General features: G+C 35.8%; 3 protein-coding genes across 6 annotated transcripts; all 3 read right to left on the reverse strand.

Moving 5' to 3' along the window:
- Positions 1-267: 267 nt before the first annotated feature.
- LOC102611006 (protein WVD2-like 4) lies at positions 268-4,383 on the reverse strand. Of its 4 annotated transcripts, none has more exons than XM_015531446.3 (10): positions 4,245-4,383; positions 4,051-4,129; positions 2,714-2,977; positions 2,209-2,592; positions 2,066-2,124; positions 1,820-1,897; positions 1,641-1,722; positions 1,479-1,550; positions 1,262-1,369; positions 268-914 (listed from the first exon to the last, which is right to left on the reverse strand). In XM_015531446.3, the coding sequence occupies exons 3-10, from the start codon at positions 2,951-2,953 to the stop codon at positions 453-455; spliced, it is 1,485 nt and encodes a 494-aa protein (XP_015386932.1). In that variant the 5' UTR covers positions 2,954-2,977; positions 4,051-4,129; positions 4,245-4,383; the 3' UTR covers positions 268-452. The 4 variants fall into 4 exon arrangements, with proteins under 4 accessions (XP_015386932.1, XP_015386933.1, XP_006481634.1 ...); XM_015531447.3 differs by having other exon boundaries at positions 4,241-4,335; XM_015531448.3 differs by adding an exon at positions 1,075-1,126 and having other exon boundaries at positions 822-914; positions 4,051-4,335.
- A 2,995-nt stretch (positions 4,384-7,378) lies between these two features.
- Positions 7,379-12,086, reverse strand: LOC102610700 (calcium-dependent protein kinase 26-like). The gene is made up of 7 exons (XM_006481569.4): positions 9,950-12,086; positions 9,385-9,528; positions 9,098-9,250; positions 8,794-8,909; positions 8,459-8,626; positions 7,893-8,117; positions 7,379-7,802 (listed from the first exon to the last, which is right to left on the reverse strand). Exons 1-7 carry the CDS (start codon positions 10,977-10,979, stop codon positions 7,677-7,679), a joined length of 1,962 nt encoding a protein of 653 aa, XP_006481632.1. The 5' UTR covers positions 10,980-12,086; the 3' UTR covers positions 7,379-7,676.
- A 1,741-nt stretch (positions 12,087-13,827) lies between these two features.
- LOC102610403 (fra a 1-associated protein) lies at positions 13,828-15,972 on the reverse strand. The gene is made up of 2 exons (XM_006481568.4): positions 15,650-15,972; positions 13,828-14,436 (listed from the first exon to the last, which is right to left on the reverse strand). Exons 1-2 carry the CDS (start codon positions 15,841-15,843, stop codon positions 14,079-14,081), a joined length of 552 nt encoding a protein of 183 aa, XP_006481631.1. The 5' UTR covers positions 15,844-15,972; the 3' UTR covers positions 13,828-14,078.
- Between the last annotated feature and the right edge of the window lie 105 nt (positions 15,973-16,077).

A 16,077-nucleotide genomic window follows, 5' to 3' on the forward strand; every position in this document is an offset into this window, starting at 1 on the left:
TCACATGTTCTAAAATTCAGATTTAATCTTAAAACATCATTGTACAGCGTCAAAAACAGTGTTGTATGGTCAAATCCGAATCTTAAAAATGTATGGAGGTCAATGTCTACATTGTAAACAGACTATCTTCAATCACACATCAACCTTGCCATATGAGTTTAATTTGATTAGAGAGAATTTAAGGAAGCTGAGAATAGGATGAAAAATATCCACGAACACAATCAAGAAAACATGAAAAAATATGCTGGACATTCCATTCGAACCAAATTTAATAAAGGAATGCTTGATTACTTTTAACCTATGGACACTAAATTTATAAATCGAATAGGTTTTGAAGTTCCAGAAGGAAATTGTAACAAGGCATGTAAACAACTTATAATAAAACTATTAACAGATATCATGGAACTTGAAACTTTGATAGGCTATAAACTCAAGGGCCAAGAATCATATCTTCAACCTCCAACAGCGACTTCACGGGGAATAATCTCTGGGTTTGCCATTGTCATAATAGGTCCATCGGTCTCAGCAGGATGAATTTCAGATGCCAAATCTACAGCATCCTTGCATTCAGGAAGTGCCGAAGATTGGTTCTGGGTTTCTTCAGATTTTCCATCTGCTTCCAGATTTTGGTTCCCTGCCCCAGCATTCTTTGGTTTTGACTTAACTGGCTTTCCTTCAGTTTTTCTGCGAATACTATCCTGAGATTGGAGTTTAGGTTGCGGTTTTTTTATAGGAGTCTTTGACGTAGCAGATTCTTTATTTCCATTTGCTTGGGTTCCCTTCATCGAATTGTTTGGTCCTTGATTCAGACGTGGGCTATGACATGATCCTCCATTTTCAAAAGAGCTGTCCTTTGCAGCAACAGAGCTCTTGTTCCTTCCAAACTTAGGGGATACAGCCCGAGTGGTTGGAATCTGCAATATTCAATAAGAATGACACGTAAAAAGAAATGAAAATCTAATATTTACATCATATGCTCAAAAAGAATATAGCCAATATTCATGAACTCTAGGCCTGTGAATTTATGGAGCAAGCCATCTGCAACTTGGATGCTCGCATAAAATATAACTTTACCATATATGTTAGCTTGCTCCCTTAAATTGGTTTGACTTTAATTGCTGTCCTTCTGTCAAAAAAGTTGGTCGTTCTCTGAACTTTAGAGAAGGGGGATGTAACTAAAAAAGTTGGTCGTTCTCTGAACTTCAGAGAAGGAAGCATCTCAAAATGTAGAATTCTTGCAACCAAATGCATATAGAGGTACCTTCTTTAGTTCAACTTTTGGAGGAGGTTCCTTGTAAAAGCTTGGCATTGGTGTAGCCTTAAATGTCAAGCTCTTTCTCAGTTGTTTGATCTCTGCCTCTTGGCTCTCCTGCATGATAGCAACCAATCAGATTAAGATCAACAAATTGGGAAAATGAACAATGGGATGAGGAAAAACAAATGTTCTATCAAGCACTGTTAATAGATGGTGACAACACCTTTGATTTTTCCTGCAAGTTGCTTTTTTCTACTTCCTTAGCATGGATCTTCTCTTCTAGCTTTGAAAAGAACTGGTGATCAATACCATAGCACAGTTAATTTTGCATTCACCGTAAAGTTTACAACAAAAGTGGGAAAGCAACTGAATACACATAGATGACCTCCTTTCTTCTTTCAGCTCGTTCTTCCAGCCTGAAGTTGAATCCAGAAACACCGCTTCTCCGCCCACGAGAAGTGGCACTTCTATTGAAAAAACAGAAATCTCAGACATATCAATATAATGAACACTAGGAAACAAGGTTAAAAAAAAAAATTATGGTGGTGCAAGATAGGACAGTACGAAGTAGTCGAACGAGTCTCATCATCCTCTTTATTTGGCAATGCATTTGTTACAGATTTAGAATGTTGATCCATAAACCTGCAGTTTCATAAGACAGTATACAACCCCAATTAATCCAGTAGATTTTGAAAGATTTCTCTCCTTGATGCTTTCTTTCCAACACATTAAGACATTATGTTCTAAAATTTCAGCATCCAATTAAAGAGATCAACATATGTATCAGGAAGATGGACTAATGTGACTTACCGGGAAACTTCAGGCAGAGGGCAGTTACCAGCTTCATTCACAGAACTGGATTTCACAGGCTGAGAAGCAAAGACGCAAAGTGAGTTTTTACAAAATACAAAAGAAAAATGTTGGAGGGAAGCAATAACAATATGAGAGCTTACCGCAGATTTGCGAATGCTGGAAACAGATGCCAAAGTAGTCGGTCTTACAGAAACTCCATTTGTTTTTACTTCCTTGGTTTCCACTCCAGTGGATGCACACCTATTAGGTTGATTGAAGCGGGAAACTGAATTGACTGTTCCATTGAAAGAAGGGCCCTGACCTTTCACCCTATTTACCAGGGCCTGTTTGGCATCTCTCTTTATTGGGTACACATCTATGCTCTTCTTTAGAGCATCTGCATGGGCTCCTCTTGATGGAAAAAAAGAACTCTGGGAAAGGACAGGCTTCTGGCTACGAGTAAATGAAGCTGAACCCTTCAGGATAGCTTTATCCTTGGCCACTTTACTACTTTTTGAATTAACACCATCAGGGGTCAGAGATTCCTGAATATAAAAACACACACATTATAAGATTATGAATATACATATTTTTATTCAGTTATGTGACAAAATTATCTCAATAGAGGAGCTCAAGAGAAGTAACTGGGTGAATAGCACACTGTACCTTTAAGCGTTTTGTGATTTTATTTGCTGAGACATTCACAGCAGCTTCAGTTTCCTTGCCAGAAGAACTAAGACCTTCAGCTTTTGCAACATGCTTGGAAGTCTCTTTCAGATTTGAAGCCTCATCACCACTATCAGAATTCTGTTTTTCTTTATTTATTTCGAGAGCAGATCCTCCCACGTGAGTTTTTGCACTGAGATTCCTCTTATCCTCCATCGTAATTCCATTCTCAGACTCCATTTTATAGTAAAGAAAGACTGAGTCCTGAAATTGGAATTGCAATATCATCTTAAAGACTGCTGCAAAGCTAGAAGGTTCAATAACTCAACACAATTACTGAAATTGGATCAATTTTACGTAGTTAAAAAACCAAAAAAAATGAAGCCTAACTTCTCTTTTATTCTAACCACTATGATACTCTATTAGTGTCGTCCAACATTTCTATTGTTCCTAACGGTATAAGATCCAAAATAAATGGATCAACACCCTTTCCACTGATTTTACAAAGGACTTCATAAACATAAATGAAAACTTTATATCCTATATCCTATGTTTTTCCATCTATACAACGGGACATTTCTTCTTCACCAAAAGATATGATAAAGCTAAAGAGACCCTAAGATTCGAAACGTAATCCCTCTTTCATGCAATCACATTGTTAGAAACCAAACAACGAATGGCAATAGAGACAAGCCAAATTTAAACACAAAACATTAAAGATAAGTACAAAGATATATTTCAAATAGTTGATCACGAACATCAATAAATCTCCAAACCTGTTGAAAAATACCACCAGAAAATACCAAATGCAGAGTTTACAGAATTAGAACACAATGAAAGCAGGGATTCAGATTTGAGTTATTGAGGCTTGGGGGACACCAAGTGTTCAAACTGAAAGCATGTTTTACTTCAATGCCTATATACTCATCCATTTCTAACTTTTAGCCAACAATCTTTTATAAGTCAAAATGCCAAACAGATCCTAAATCAAACCATAAACCTAAGATATCTCCACGCAGATAACGTTTTAGTATTCTAAAACTGAAGAACTCACCATAGACAAGTCAAATTACCAATATCACTACAAGAACAGTAAAGGGTTTTGACTCTTGATTTGAAACTAATCTAATCAAGATTCTAATAATGTCATTCTATTCCCATTTTCTCAGGAATCAAACTGGCAAGCAGCACTCACAAAGATCCAAAATAATTCAGCATCATTGTATCAAGTTGACGAATTCACGCACAAGATGACAAACTAAGCTTAGACAAAGCATAAAGATGACTCCAAAATTTCCAAATAATGCAAAACTTAAAGAGTACAAAACACAACATACCTTGCAACTGCAGTGAACTTACAAACAGAAACAAAAAGCAGAATGAATGACGAAGCAGCTCTGAAGTCGAACTTCAAGGCTTGAGATAAAACAAAATGAAATGAACTGAATCAGAAGAGAATTTGTATGAAGATTATTCGAAATGGGGAATTGAAGAAAAGGTTATTGGTGAGATAAACGTGACACACACTCACAGACACTCTCTTCTGTCTCTGGTTCGAGAGATGCTGTGGAAACAGAGAGACGCTGACAGAGAACGAGCGAGCTGGCTGGCCAATGGACAGTTGTTCAATGAAGCGGATATATACATACTACCTGGATAGATTCAAGTGATTAAATGACTAAAATGCCACTATCATTATTGCCAATTATGCATTCTTTTTCGAATTTTAATCTAGTAACCTTTATTTACTAATATTACGATATGTTCGGGACAGTATAAATAAGACATAATTTAATTATCTGTCTAAATTCTACCGAAGCACGTCTTGATAATGGCACATTTTAATTATTTCGATCTAGAATAAGCAGCAAAAATTCGATCTGAATATTATTCTATTGATATTACAACGTGTTTAGAATCATTTGGGTAATAATATATTTTAAATGCCCTGATTTAAAGTAAGTCATCTAATGTTTATCTATTGGTAATTGCAATGTGTCCAGAATAGTCTAGATAATAACACATGGGAAATACGTTGGTCTAGAATAAACTATCTACGTTATGAATGCTTATCTATTGGTATTTTACAATATCTATAGAACAGTCTAGATAATAATACAGTTTAATATCTATTTCTAAGTTCTAAATGTTTATCTACTGATGCTATAACTTGTCCCCTTATCTAGATGATAACATATTTTTTTGAATTATTTCAATGTTAGGGTTAACAATCAAAGGTCTGAACATTTGTTCGAACTCGTATAAATAATAGCACGTTTTAAATATTTTAGTTTAGAATAAACTCGAATTGTAAATAGTTCATACTTCATATAATCAAATATTTAGTTATAGATCAAACTATCTAAATAATTACTGGCCTTTATGTCTTATGGTGTAACTTGAATATTTAAGTGTATTCTCATATTTAGATGAAGGTGGATCAACCCAATTACTTTCATATCTAAAAATATATATCCTTGAATAAAAATATAGGACATCTTCTCCTCGTTGTATTTAATCTCTTCTTTACAAGGTTAAAATTACAATTACTAGAATTGATGGAAGAATGGAATATAAAACAAAATATTTTATGGTAAACTCAAACATTATGATATGATTAAGTGGATTGCATATAATTCGATAGTACAAAATGGGTATTGGAGCAATTTGTTTTCCATTCAGCTTCCATAAATTACGACATTAGAACAACAAAATAATCACATTTCTCTATCAATCACTTTCCATAAAATTTTGTCAATGGTTGCACCTCGTTTCATTTCATTCCTCATCTAAAAAATAAAAAAATATAGAAAAAATTAATAATATTTTAAAAGTAAATAATTAGTTGGTAACCTCTCAAAATCGATGTCATTGCCGAATCTAAAAGCCGTTAAATTCGCGTTGTCCGAAAATCCGACGGCCCAAATGAATTGCTCCATCATCGGTGAACACAAGCAAGGGCATTTTAGTCAAACCGGCGAAACTAAATCAACCTCGAAGGGCAAAATAGTAAAAAAAAGAGTAACAGGCTAATGATTGAAAACAACATTAGCACTGTTTGAGAACGTGGGGGTTTCCCAACGGATTTCAGATTTTTCTAAACCGAGCTAGTGAAGTGTGGGAGAGCGGGGGTCATGGACACACAGGTCACAGCTAGGTGCCTCTGTCGTTGCCGTCACTAACGGTGAGGTGGCACGACCAAGGAACATGATTCGTCTCCAGTAACGCCAACCTGAACCAGGGACCCCACCACCACCACCCTCACCAACCGCGCGTGAGCTGTCACGAACGTGCGTACAAGATAACGTATAAACCGGAATCCTATGATGATCAAGGGCATTGGGACAATCTCAACCGTCCGACTGAGGTCCAATCATTTTCCACGTTTCTGTTGGACCGTTGAATTGTATTTTGTTAGCTCGGGATTTTGCGGGTGGTACGTTGTATTCAATCAAGGGCAAGGCTGGCCTAGAAAAAGGGTCCTCTTCGTGGTGTTTCTTGGTTGCTCACACGCGCGTACATGACTCGTCATTTAAGTCACGACACAATAGTAAGAAACACGAGTCGTTATTATGATACACACACACACACACACACACACACACACACACATATATATATATATATATATATATATATTTTTCAAATATCACTTGAAGTGTAACACAATCCTCTTTCTAAATTACCCAAACCAACCACATTTTCCTAAAATCATTTTCTTTTTTTCAAAAATCGGAAGGAATATACCTATTTGCTAGAAAAATAAGAACCCATATATGCCCAAATATGACAGCTGATCAAATTAAAATTGTAATATTTGTTATATGACAATTATTTATTTTTAAAAAAGGAAATAGTCATTAGTAGTAAAAAAAGAAAAAGAAAAAAAAAGCAACAGTGTACTAACTGTAGAAAATTAGAAGTTGTTGGCACTTGGCAGCTGTCAAATCGATCAAATTCTGATTAAACTAAAGTTTTGGCCCAGACTCAAGTTAGTTTATAATTAGGAATTATCTTGAAATGACCCTACTTTGATTTGCTTTATTTGTCTAATTGCTTCAATTAAGAAGCAAAATCCCCACTTAGATATGCTTCTAAGCTTCATAATCTTTTGCGCTCCACGATTCAACATCCTAGATGCAGATTGATAATGGATTTTGTTTCAATATCCAATTGAGATTGTTTTCACACGCAAGATTTAAACTCGTGGGCAAGTTTTATGCTTCATTTTACAAGTTTATTAAAGATCAATAGACAAATTAATCAAATGTGCTATACATTTTTCATTTGTAGATCAAAAGGAAATTAGATCACCACGGAAGATTTTCACTAGTCCACATATTGACTCAAGCATAGTCGGATGATTCTTGAAAATGCTATTTGATGTCTCAGTGTATTCAAAATGCTATTATATGTTACAATGCTCTCGCAGTGTCACCCCCACTTTCTATTGAAAAAATTCAATTTTTGAATATTTTTTGTTGTTAGCCTGGAGCAAGTTTTCTTCTCTATCTTCCAATTTGTGTTATTGTAAGATTTAGGGCTTCCACAATAAAAACTTGCATGTGTAACAAAAAAAATTAGAGCTTTCAACAAAAAGTACCATGCAGCGCTGCATTGTAGATGAACAGCATTTGAAAACTCTATTCCTACTATCAATATCAATCGGACGTCAGCAATAAATTATATTTCTTTTGATTCATAGATGCATACATACATACATATATATACATACATATATATACATACATGCACATACATGCACACAACACTGTGCAACTGTTAAGAAACAATCCTAGACAAGCAACGACAGTGAAAATTCAACTTGTGATTGATTGCTAAAGACCTATGCATGATGCACCTACAAGCACCGGCAACTAATGGTCATTACACAGTCAAATATGATCCTGAAAAATTAACCCAAAAAAGAGAAAAAGAAAAAGAAAATGATCCTCTCTACATGTCAGCAAACTTGTAAAGCCTCCCTAAATCCAATGCTAAAGCTTCTACCGTGTCCGCCCTTCTTACCCATTTCATTGTTGCCATTGTGCATCATCGCCACAAATTCGTTGTAATCTATCCGGCCGTCCTGAAAAATGAACACGAGTCGAGTATTAAATTGATGACCTCTTCGTGATTTGATTTCATTCAAATGTTAAAATATGCAGTGTGATCTTACATTATCCTGATCAACCTCTCGGATCAAATCTTCCAATCGCATATCCTCTATGCCGAACTCGTCACAGGCTTGTTGAAGTTCATCTGCAGTGATGTAGCCGCTGCCGTCTTTATCAAAATACGAGAAAGCCGCAAAGAGATGATCTTCCCTCTGAGCTTTATTTAGATGCAAAGTTGCTGCGATGAATTCCCCATAGTCAATTGTTCCACTGTTATCAACATCTGCCTGCAAATTCATAGCACACGGAGCTAAGTTTAATACTTCAACCCCAAGAAAACACTAATCGAAAATTCCATATGTTTCCCGGTGTCCAGGCATTGCATGTAGAGAATTGACAGCTTAAAATACGATGACACGAGCAGCTTTGAATAATATGACTCTTTAGCTGATACCATATAGCATGGCCATTTCAATGGAAAGAGTGGATGGTTAAAGTTAAAAACTACTTGAAGAAGCAGAGATCAGTTCAATTTTGAAAGTAGATAATGCAAATGGCCTTTTATTTGGAAACTTTAGACATAGTGTGTAGCTTATTATTCAGGTGTGATTCTGAAAAAGATACTTACAGCTTGCATTAAATCATAGATTTCAGACTCGTCCAGGCTAGCTCCAAATCGCTTGAGTCCAACTTTGAGTTCTTCAAAAGTGATAAAGCCACTATTGTCCGCGTCTAGCGCTTTGAACATTTCTTTTAGTCCAGCAATTTCTTCCTCGGAGAGGCTCTCTGCAATGACCTGCAAGGCGCAAATAGAAATTAAGAAGATTCAGTCTCTCACGTTAATAACACAAAATGTAGATTTGTTAACTGAGATGAGTTTGCATATCAAAACTTTTATGAGTTTCAAAAACCAGCACACTTGAGTCATGAGGCTTTCTTATGATTATGTTTGTAGAAGCTTACTCTTAGAGCCATTTTCTTCAGCTTGTTCATTGCAGAAAACTGCTTCAAGCGGCTTAAAACTGCAGAATCAAGAGGCTTGTCTGGAGCACCTCCATCGATCTGAAACCAAGGATGACCTGCAAGGACCGGAAAAGATATTTCAGGCCATTAATTGATAATGTTAGCCAGTGACAACACATATGATTGTTCCATGGACTACGAAAACGTAGAAACAAATGGAGTGAAGGTAATGGCCTCAGCCAGGTAATTATGGCGTGTATTATTTGTCACGGGCACTAAAAAGGCCAAAGGGTAATTGACTTACACAGAACTTCATGGGCAGTCAACCGTTTTCTGGGGTCTCTCACAAGCATCTTCCTCACTAAATCTTTTGCATTTTCAGAGATTTTAGGCCAGGGATCTGATGATAAGTCAAGATCACCATGCAGAACCTCTTCAAATATATCGTGCTCGGTTTCTACACAATATGTAAAACGAAGCCTGAGAGACCGGTAAATTGCAATCTCCAAAAACAGGAGCAAACACGAAAGGAAGCACAAATTTAGAATAATAACCAACTTCATAAAGAAATAGGCATCTTAAAAATCTTACCACCCCAAAATGGAGGTACGCCACTCAAGAGAATATAAATGATCACCCCAGCACTCCAAACATCTGCTTCTGGACCATAATGCTTAAGCAGAACTTCAGGTGAAACATAGTAGGGGCTTCCAACCACATCAGTAAATATATCTCCTGAAATTTGAAAAAAGGAAAGAATAAAATAGATATACAGGATATAATAGAACAGAACTGCAGAAGTTAATTAATATTCAGTGCAAATAGTCAGGCCATTGCATTCTATTAAAAACAACGTGACACTGCCGGTATACTGCATCGCTGCATGAGGATATATACATGCTTATGCTGTACAGACACTTGAAATTTTAGCTATTAATTTGACAAGTAATTTAAAAGTTGACAACATATATTTCAAGTGCTCGTGCACGAATTGATGCTTTACCAGTTACTCCTATTGGAATTTGCTTCCTTATATTCCTCCACCCAAGTAAGGAAATACGAAAAGGTATGAGACTATACTAAATCAAACAACCATGCCAAAGTAATAGAAGAGAAAATAACAAGACCTCCCAAAGAATAAGGCTCTCACACATACCAGGCTTGAAGAATGTCGACAAGCCAAAGTCTATTGCCTTTAGGGGTGAATCCTCATGCTCATTAACGAAAAGAAAATTTTCAGGCTTAAGATCCCGATGCATGACTCCCAAAGAGTGGGAGGTCTCCACAAAACCAACTATAGTCCTAGCTAGTTGAGCTGCCTTTCTTTCAGTATAATGCCCCTTCTTAATGATCCTATCAAACAGCTCTCCACCTGCACACAACTCCATCACAACGTGAACAGCCACAGAATCCTCATAAGCTCCTTTAATCAAAACTGCATTGGCATGCCCTGCTAAATGATGCATTATCTGAATTTCCCTTCTCACATCTTCCACATCTTCTTTCTGGATCAGTTTCCTCTTTGCAATGGATTTGCAAGCATACTGTTTTCCAGTCCCTTTCTCCATGCAAAGAAAAGTTGTCCCAAACTGCCCGTTCCCTAGCTTGCGCCCCAAGTTATAGTACTCTTTCAAGTGGCCTGTTTTCGTTTGCAACACAGATGCTGCCTGAAGCCCAGCACTTGATAACCTCTTCACATTATGAGGCTTCCTAGGTTTTGCAGGCTGGGCTGGCTTAGTTTCCTCACGTTTCTCTGGCACTGATGTTTGAGGATACTTATTATGGGTTGTGGACTCTGATTCCTTGTGTTTACCACCTTCCCTTATCTTTTGGGGTTCGGGTGCCATATTCTCATCCTTAACTATCTTCATGGGTTCGGGGTCTTTAACTTTTTGAGGTTCCAGAGCTACAGTCTCATCCTTGACAATCTTCACTGTTTCCGGGCCCTTGACCTTTTGGGGTTCCAGTGCTACACTTTCATCCATAACAATCTTCATTGGTTCAGGGGCCTTGTGCTGAACAGAAGTAGGAGGTTCTACTTCTTTAGCAAACTTGGATCCATTTTGTATGCTTCTTTTAGTATGTTGAGGAAGAACATTCGCCGATCCAGACCACCACAATGAATTTGAGATTGATTGGGGCAAACAATCTTTCGACACCCTCGATCCAACGCAATTGTTTCCCATTTAAAACCACAACTCTATATTATGAACACTTTCTCCCTTTTTGACATCAACAACATTTCATATCACACAAATGCAACAACCCCACATTACATTTCTCCCCAAGGGGTGTTATGGTTTCATACTAAAACATCCAATTGAAACCTCGATACACTGATTTCACACTATGATCATACTCATTTTTCTATATGAACACATCAAGCGAAAATGAGAATTCAATGACAGGAACATCCTAAAAGTTATATCACAAGATACCCAACAATACAAATTCATATATTTAACGAATATTTGATTCAAAACAAACTCCAAAAAACCTCAAAGAAGTCCAGAACCGCTAACCTGCAATGCTCAATTAAATAATGTACAAAAATGAAACTTCAACGAACCCGATTAGAAAATCGGTTCAAATTGAAAAATTCCTCACCAAACCCACGATTTGAAACCGTAAAATAAAAAAATTTATATATTGAGATGATGAAAGCAAAAGGAAGGAAGAAAGGAAATAATAAACAATGCAACTGGTTGAGGTTGACGGAGAAGAAAGAAAAATTCTTTGTCCACGAAGAAAATAGAAAAAGAAAAATCAGAAAAATTAAGGGCCTTGATTTTAATGAAAGAAAATTATTAGAATTCTGATTTTGATTTTACAATGGTGGGTTTTTTTTTAATTTTTCTTCGTTTTTCGCTTGATATCCAAACCGAGGGAAATTGGAAACGACCGGTTTTTCAGTTACTTTTGGAAGGTTTCACGTTCAGATTCTGAATTAATTTTAATTAAGATAATTAATTATTAATAAAGACGCGTTAAAGGATTTTGCCTTTTATGATTTGTCTGTTGTGGCGGGGCCTATGTTGATGGACGGACGGCCGAGATTTAATTTTTGTGAGTTTTGGGGAAAGTTTTTTTTTTTATTTCTATGCTTTTTTTTTTTTTTTCTGATTTTGTATTGTTTTGGATCTTGCAGGCGTGTGTGCTGGGCCGAGCGTGCTGTAGCCGGCATCCGGCGTTGGCCGGTTCAAGCGGTAGGGTTAAAAACAAAATTATTTTTAATCTGATTTGTTTTCACTTTTCACTTGTAAGGAATCATTTCAGAGTACTTGAGATTATTATTTCAGAGTACTTGAGATTACTATTAATTCTATGAGTACACCAATCCAACATTAAAAGTATTAAAAATTACTTATTGATTTTCAAAATTTTAAGTTTGATCTCACCAAATGTTATGCTTACAGTTAGCAAATCTCAAATTATTTAGTTTTAGTCTCTCAATATCTACTTTGCATTATCCAAACTGATTTGGTATGAATGTGAACAGACAAATCCTAAAATCATTGACTAAAAGTTTAATGTGAACTGATAGATCCTAAAATTATTAACAAAATGTTAAGTGCTGATTAGATATGACTTATCTAACATATGTACTTACTTAATTTCAAAAACTCTTTTTAAAACTTTTATTATTGTTTAGTTACATTCTAAGTAGAATTTTTAAGAATTAAATTAGCTATTTTACCTCTTTTAATAAAAGCTCGAATTCTATGTTTTTGAAAGTAGAAATTGAATGATTTTTTTAGTTGTTTAAAATGCCCATTATTTATTTCACAATTTTATTTCATTATTTTGTAACATGATTTTAAAAAAAATTATTAAAATAATTTTACTATTTTTAATAAAAACTCTTTTTTTTTCTTTTTATAAAACTCTACTTATAAAAACTTTACTCTTAAAAACTCTAATCCAATAAATTCTATTTAAAATATTATATCAAATGAGACCTAAGACTAGATCAACTCTTGTCCTTAAATAAATTCTATTTAAAATATTATATCAAATGAGACCTAAGACTAGATCAACTCTTGTATTTAGTACTGGTTACATAATACCAATTCAAGCAAATTAAATATTCTAATTAAGAATTGACCCAAATAGAAAAAAAATAATTTAATTAGTCAGCTTTTCTCTCTAACAAGATTTTTACTTTTATCCGTTGTTAAAAGATACTGAATTTGTCAGCATAACATTTCGATTCTTCAAATTGAAACAAATTAGAGATCGAGCTTATATTGTGGAAAATTGGTTGCTTTCTCAGAAACAACTCACCAGCCACTATGAATCAAAAGGTCATCGGCAAGCTTCCTGTTACGTTATACACAAAAGAATAATGAACGATTAGAGTTGACAATTCAATTTGTGACACAATAATCGACCAAACGTGAATCGGGCGAAGATGATATATAATTGCATATTGCGTCAGACTCGTATCACTTTTGCTAGTGGGCGAGCATATTTATAGCACCAATAAATGAAAACACTGTGCGTGTTTCACAAAATTTTTGGTTCTTAGTGCTAAAACTTTCAAATCATGGAAGGTAAGTGGTAGGCATTTTGCATTGTTGCCAATAAAAATCAAAGTAGACCTCGTTGGCCCTCTCAGAGGAAAAAAGAAAGAACAGAGACTTTATGGTACTCCACTAAGCCTCATTAGAATCTCAATGTTACGCCTCCTGCTGAGAGTTTTTTATATCCTCGAGCTGAGAATTACGTTGACACCTAGTTGACTTTAATAGAAAATGTAAGATTCCCAAACCAAATCAAAATCAATGGGGCGAAAATAAAATTCGGCATATGATACATATGCATCATCTCCGCATCTTCATCCTTCAACCTCCTATTTTCCAATTTCGTCATCCAAACCAGAAACCAAACTTTAGTCAACAGCAACCAATTTCATCATCCCAGGTTCCATTAGAACCTAGTATTTACTCAACTCCTCAAAATCAAACATGTCTTATAGATCACTTGTTAGAGAAAAAACATGCACACATGCACAATGCCAAAAAAAAAAGGGCATAGAACCATAGGACTTGACATGCATTTATAGTATAAAGCAGGTTTCTGGCGTTCAGCCGAATATGAAAAACCCTGAAAATCAAGAAGTTGACAAAACCCTACATGTAGTAGTCCTACCTACATGTGGGCTAAATATGCCATCACAGGAAGCGATCATAAGCTACAACTGTTCCACTAGCAAGCGAAATGCATTTTCACACTCTATATTCATAGAAAGAAGAAGAAAGCATGGGAAAGTCATTATTGACACATCAAACATCTCTAGCTAAACCAGAGAAATCGACATGTCCTGGGTCAGACATTTTTGGTTTAGGTAAGGCTTCAACCTCAGGACCTTCAATGGGCACCCCGCGCCTCCTTGGTGCTGAGGATGAAGATTGCCCATTATACCTGAAAGTATCAAAGATGCCATTCCTCATCTCTTCAGCTGCTTCAAAGAATCGGTCGATCCCACCAAGAAAATCACGTTCAATTTTCTCCAGATCACTGCGTAGTCCAGGGAAGTTGAATGGGGCATCAAATGATTCCACAGCATGAGACCCTTTCACTACCTGCTCTGTGACATCCTCTTCAGTGTACTCATTGTCAGATTTCAGAACTTCCACAGGCCTAATTAAAACCCAAAGAATTTCATAAAAAAAGGGAGAAATCTTATATAACATAAAGGTGAGTCAAAATAAATTGCCTAGTACTAGTAGACACTACACACACAACCTTTTTTTTGGGACAGTGCAAGCCTAGAAAAAATGTCTCAATAGTCCATTACATGGACATCAACCAATTTTCTAATCTCATGTACTTCTCTAATCTAATGTCCCCTCTTTCAAGAGACTATTACCTCTCAACATCCCAACTTCATTTACTAGATTCTTGTCAGCATGCTGCAGAACCTAGTATTCTGTACCGTAAATCATCTAATTTCCTAGACACCCATTCTTGTGAATGGCACCATCACCTTATCTAAGCACTCCATAATTAGTTTGCTTGAAAACAAGAAATATAACAGCGTCAAAAACTCATTTTTTACCAAGAAAATTCTGGGACAAATACACAATCACAATGATAATTTCAGGCATAAAAGTAGCAAGATTGTCTATAAACAAATAAACATTTCACATTTGACCCGGTCCCACAAAGCACAGGCACAGACAAAACGGCATTAGTCTTCAGAGCACGCCCTTAGCATCTCATACTAAAGATGCGCATCATTGTGGTGGTTGCTAATACAGATTTTTAATTTTTAATTTTTTTTTTATAAACAATAACACATTACTGCAGGGCATTTTAATCTACAACCGCTATGAAATTGAATCGCTAGATATGAGATATAAGATTTTACTTCTATAGTCGTGCAGAAAAATTAGACTAATTTTCAAAGCAAACACAGAGTTTTTACCATGTATGTAGCTACTATGCCAACAAAACTAAGCAGTGGCAACTGGCAACCAATACCCTTGGTAAAATACCAGATATAGCAAATACTAATCTATAATGTAATCCTTGCATCTTGCATACTTCCTCAAAAGCCTAAAATCTAATTTTTCATGGCATATATTTTAACTCCAAATACTAAAGTTTAATCCAAGAACCTTTTCTTCATTAATATTACAAAATTTCCATTCATAACTGCAGCATTTTAGTACATTCAAAAACATGAAACACCATCCTAATTAGAAACAAAAATAATAATAATAATAATAATAATACCGCATCCGTAATCTCATATTATTTCTATTAAAACTCAATTTTCCCCCAGTTTCTCGGTAGTCAGACAGAGTATTTCAATATAATAATAATAATAATAATACGAAAAAAAATTTACCTTCCAATGCAATCCCTGAGAACCTCCTCGGTTTTCTCGCACTTTCTAATGAACTTTCCGGGCTCCACTTCTTCGGTCTTGCACTGCGACCTCACGACCTTCCTCGTGGAGCATCGGTCGCCGATGGATGAGGAATTAGGGTTTTCAGAGTTGTTGAATTCGTCTGGCTCGTCGTCTCTCCAAACCCAACCCATGATTTGCGATTACAGTAATCAAACTACTAAGCTATTTACCGCACAATCCAGATAACCGATTCTTCTTCTTCTTCGCTTATTTTATTTTATTTTATTATTTTTTTTAATGTGTGGCTTTTAAATTTAGTTAATTGTTTGGGCAATACGTTTCCTTGGTGTTTATATAGGACCGTTAAAATGAGAAGGAAAATGTTAACTGTCCGTGGGTGCATGGTGTCACGTGGATGCGTTCAC

Source organism: Citrus sinensis, chromosome 6, assembly GCF_022201045.2.
Source record: "Citrus sinensis cultivar Valencia sweet orange chromosome 6, DVS_A1.0, whole genome shotgun sequence".
In the NCBI taxonomy this organism is placed as follows: Eukaryota; Viridiplantae; Streptophyta; class Magnoliopsida; order Sapindales; family Rutaceae; genus Citrus; species Citrus sinensis.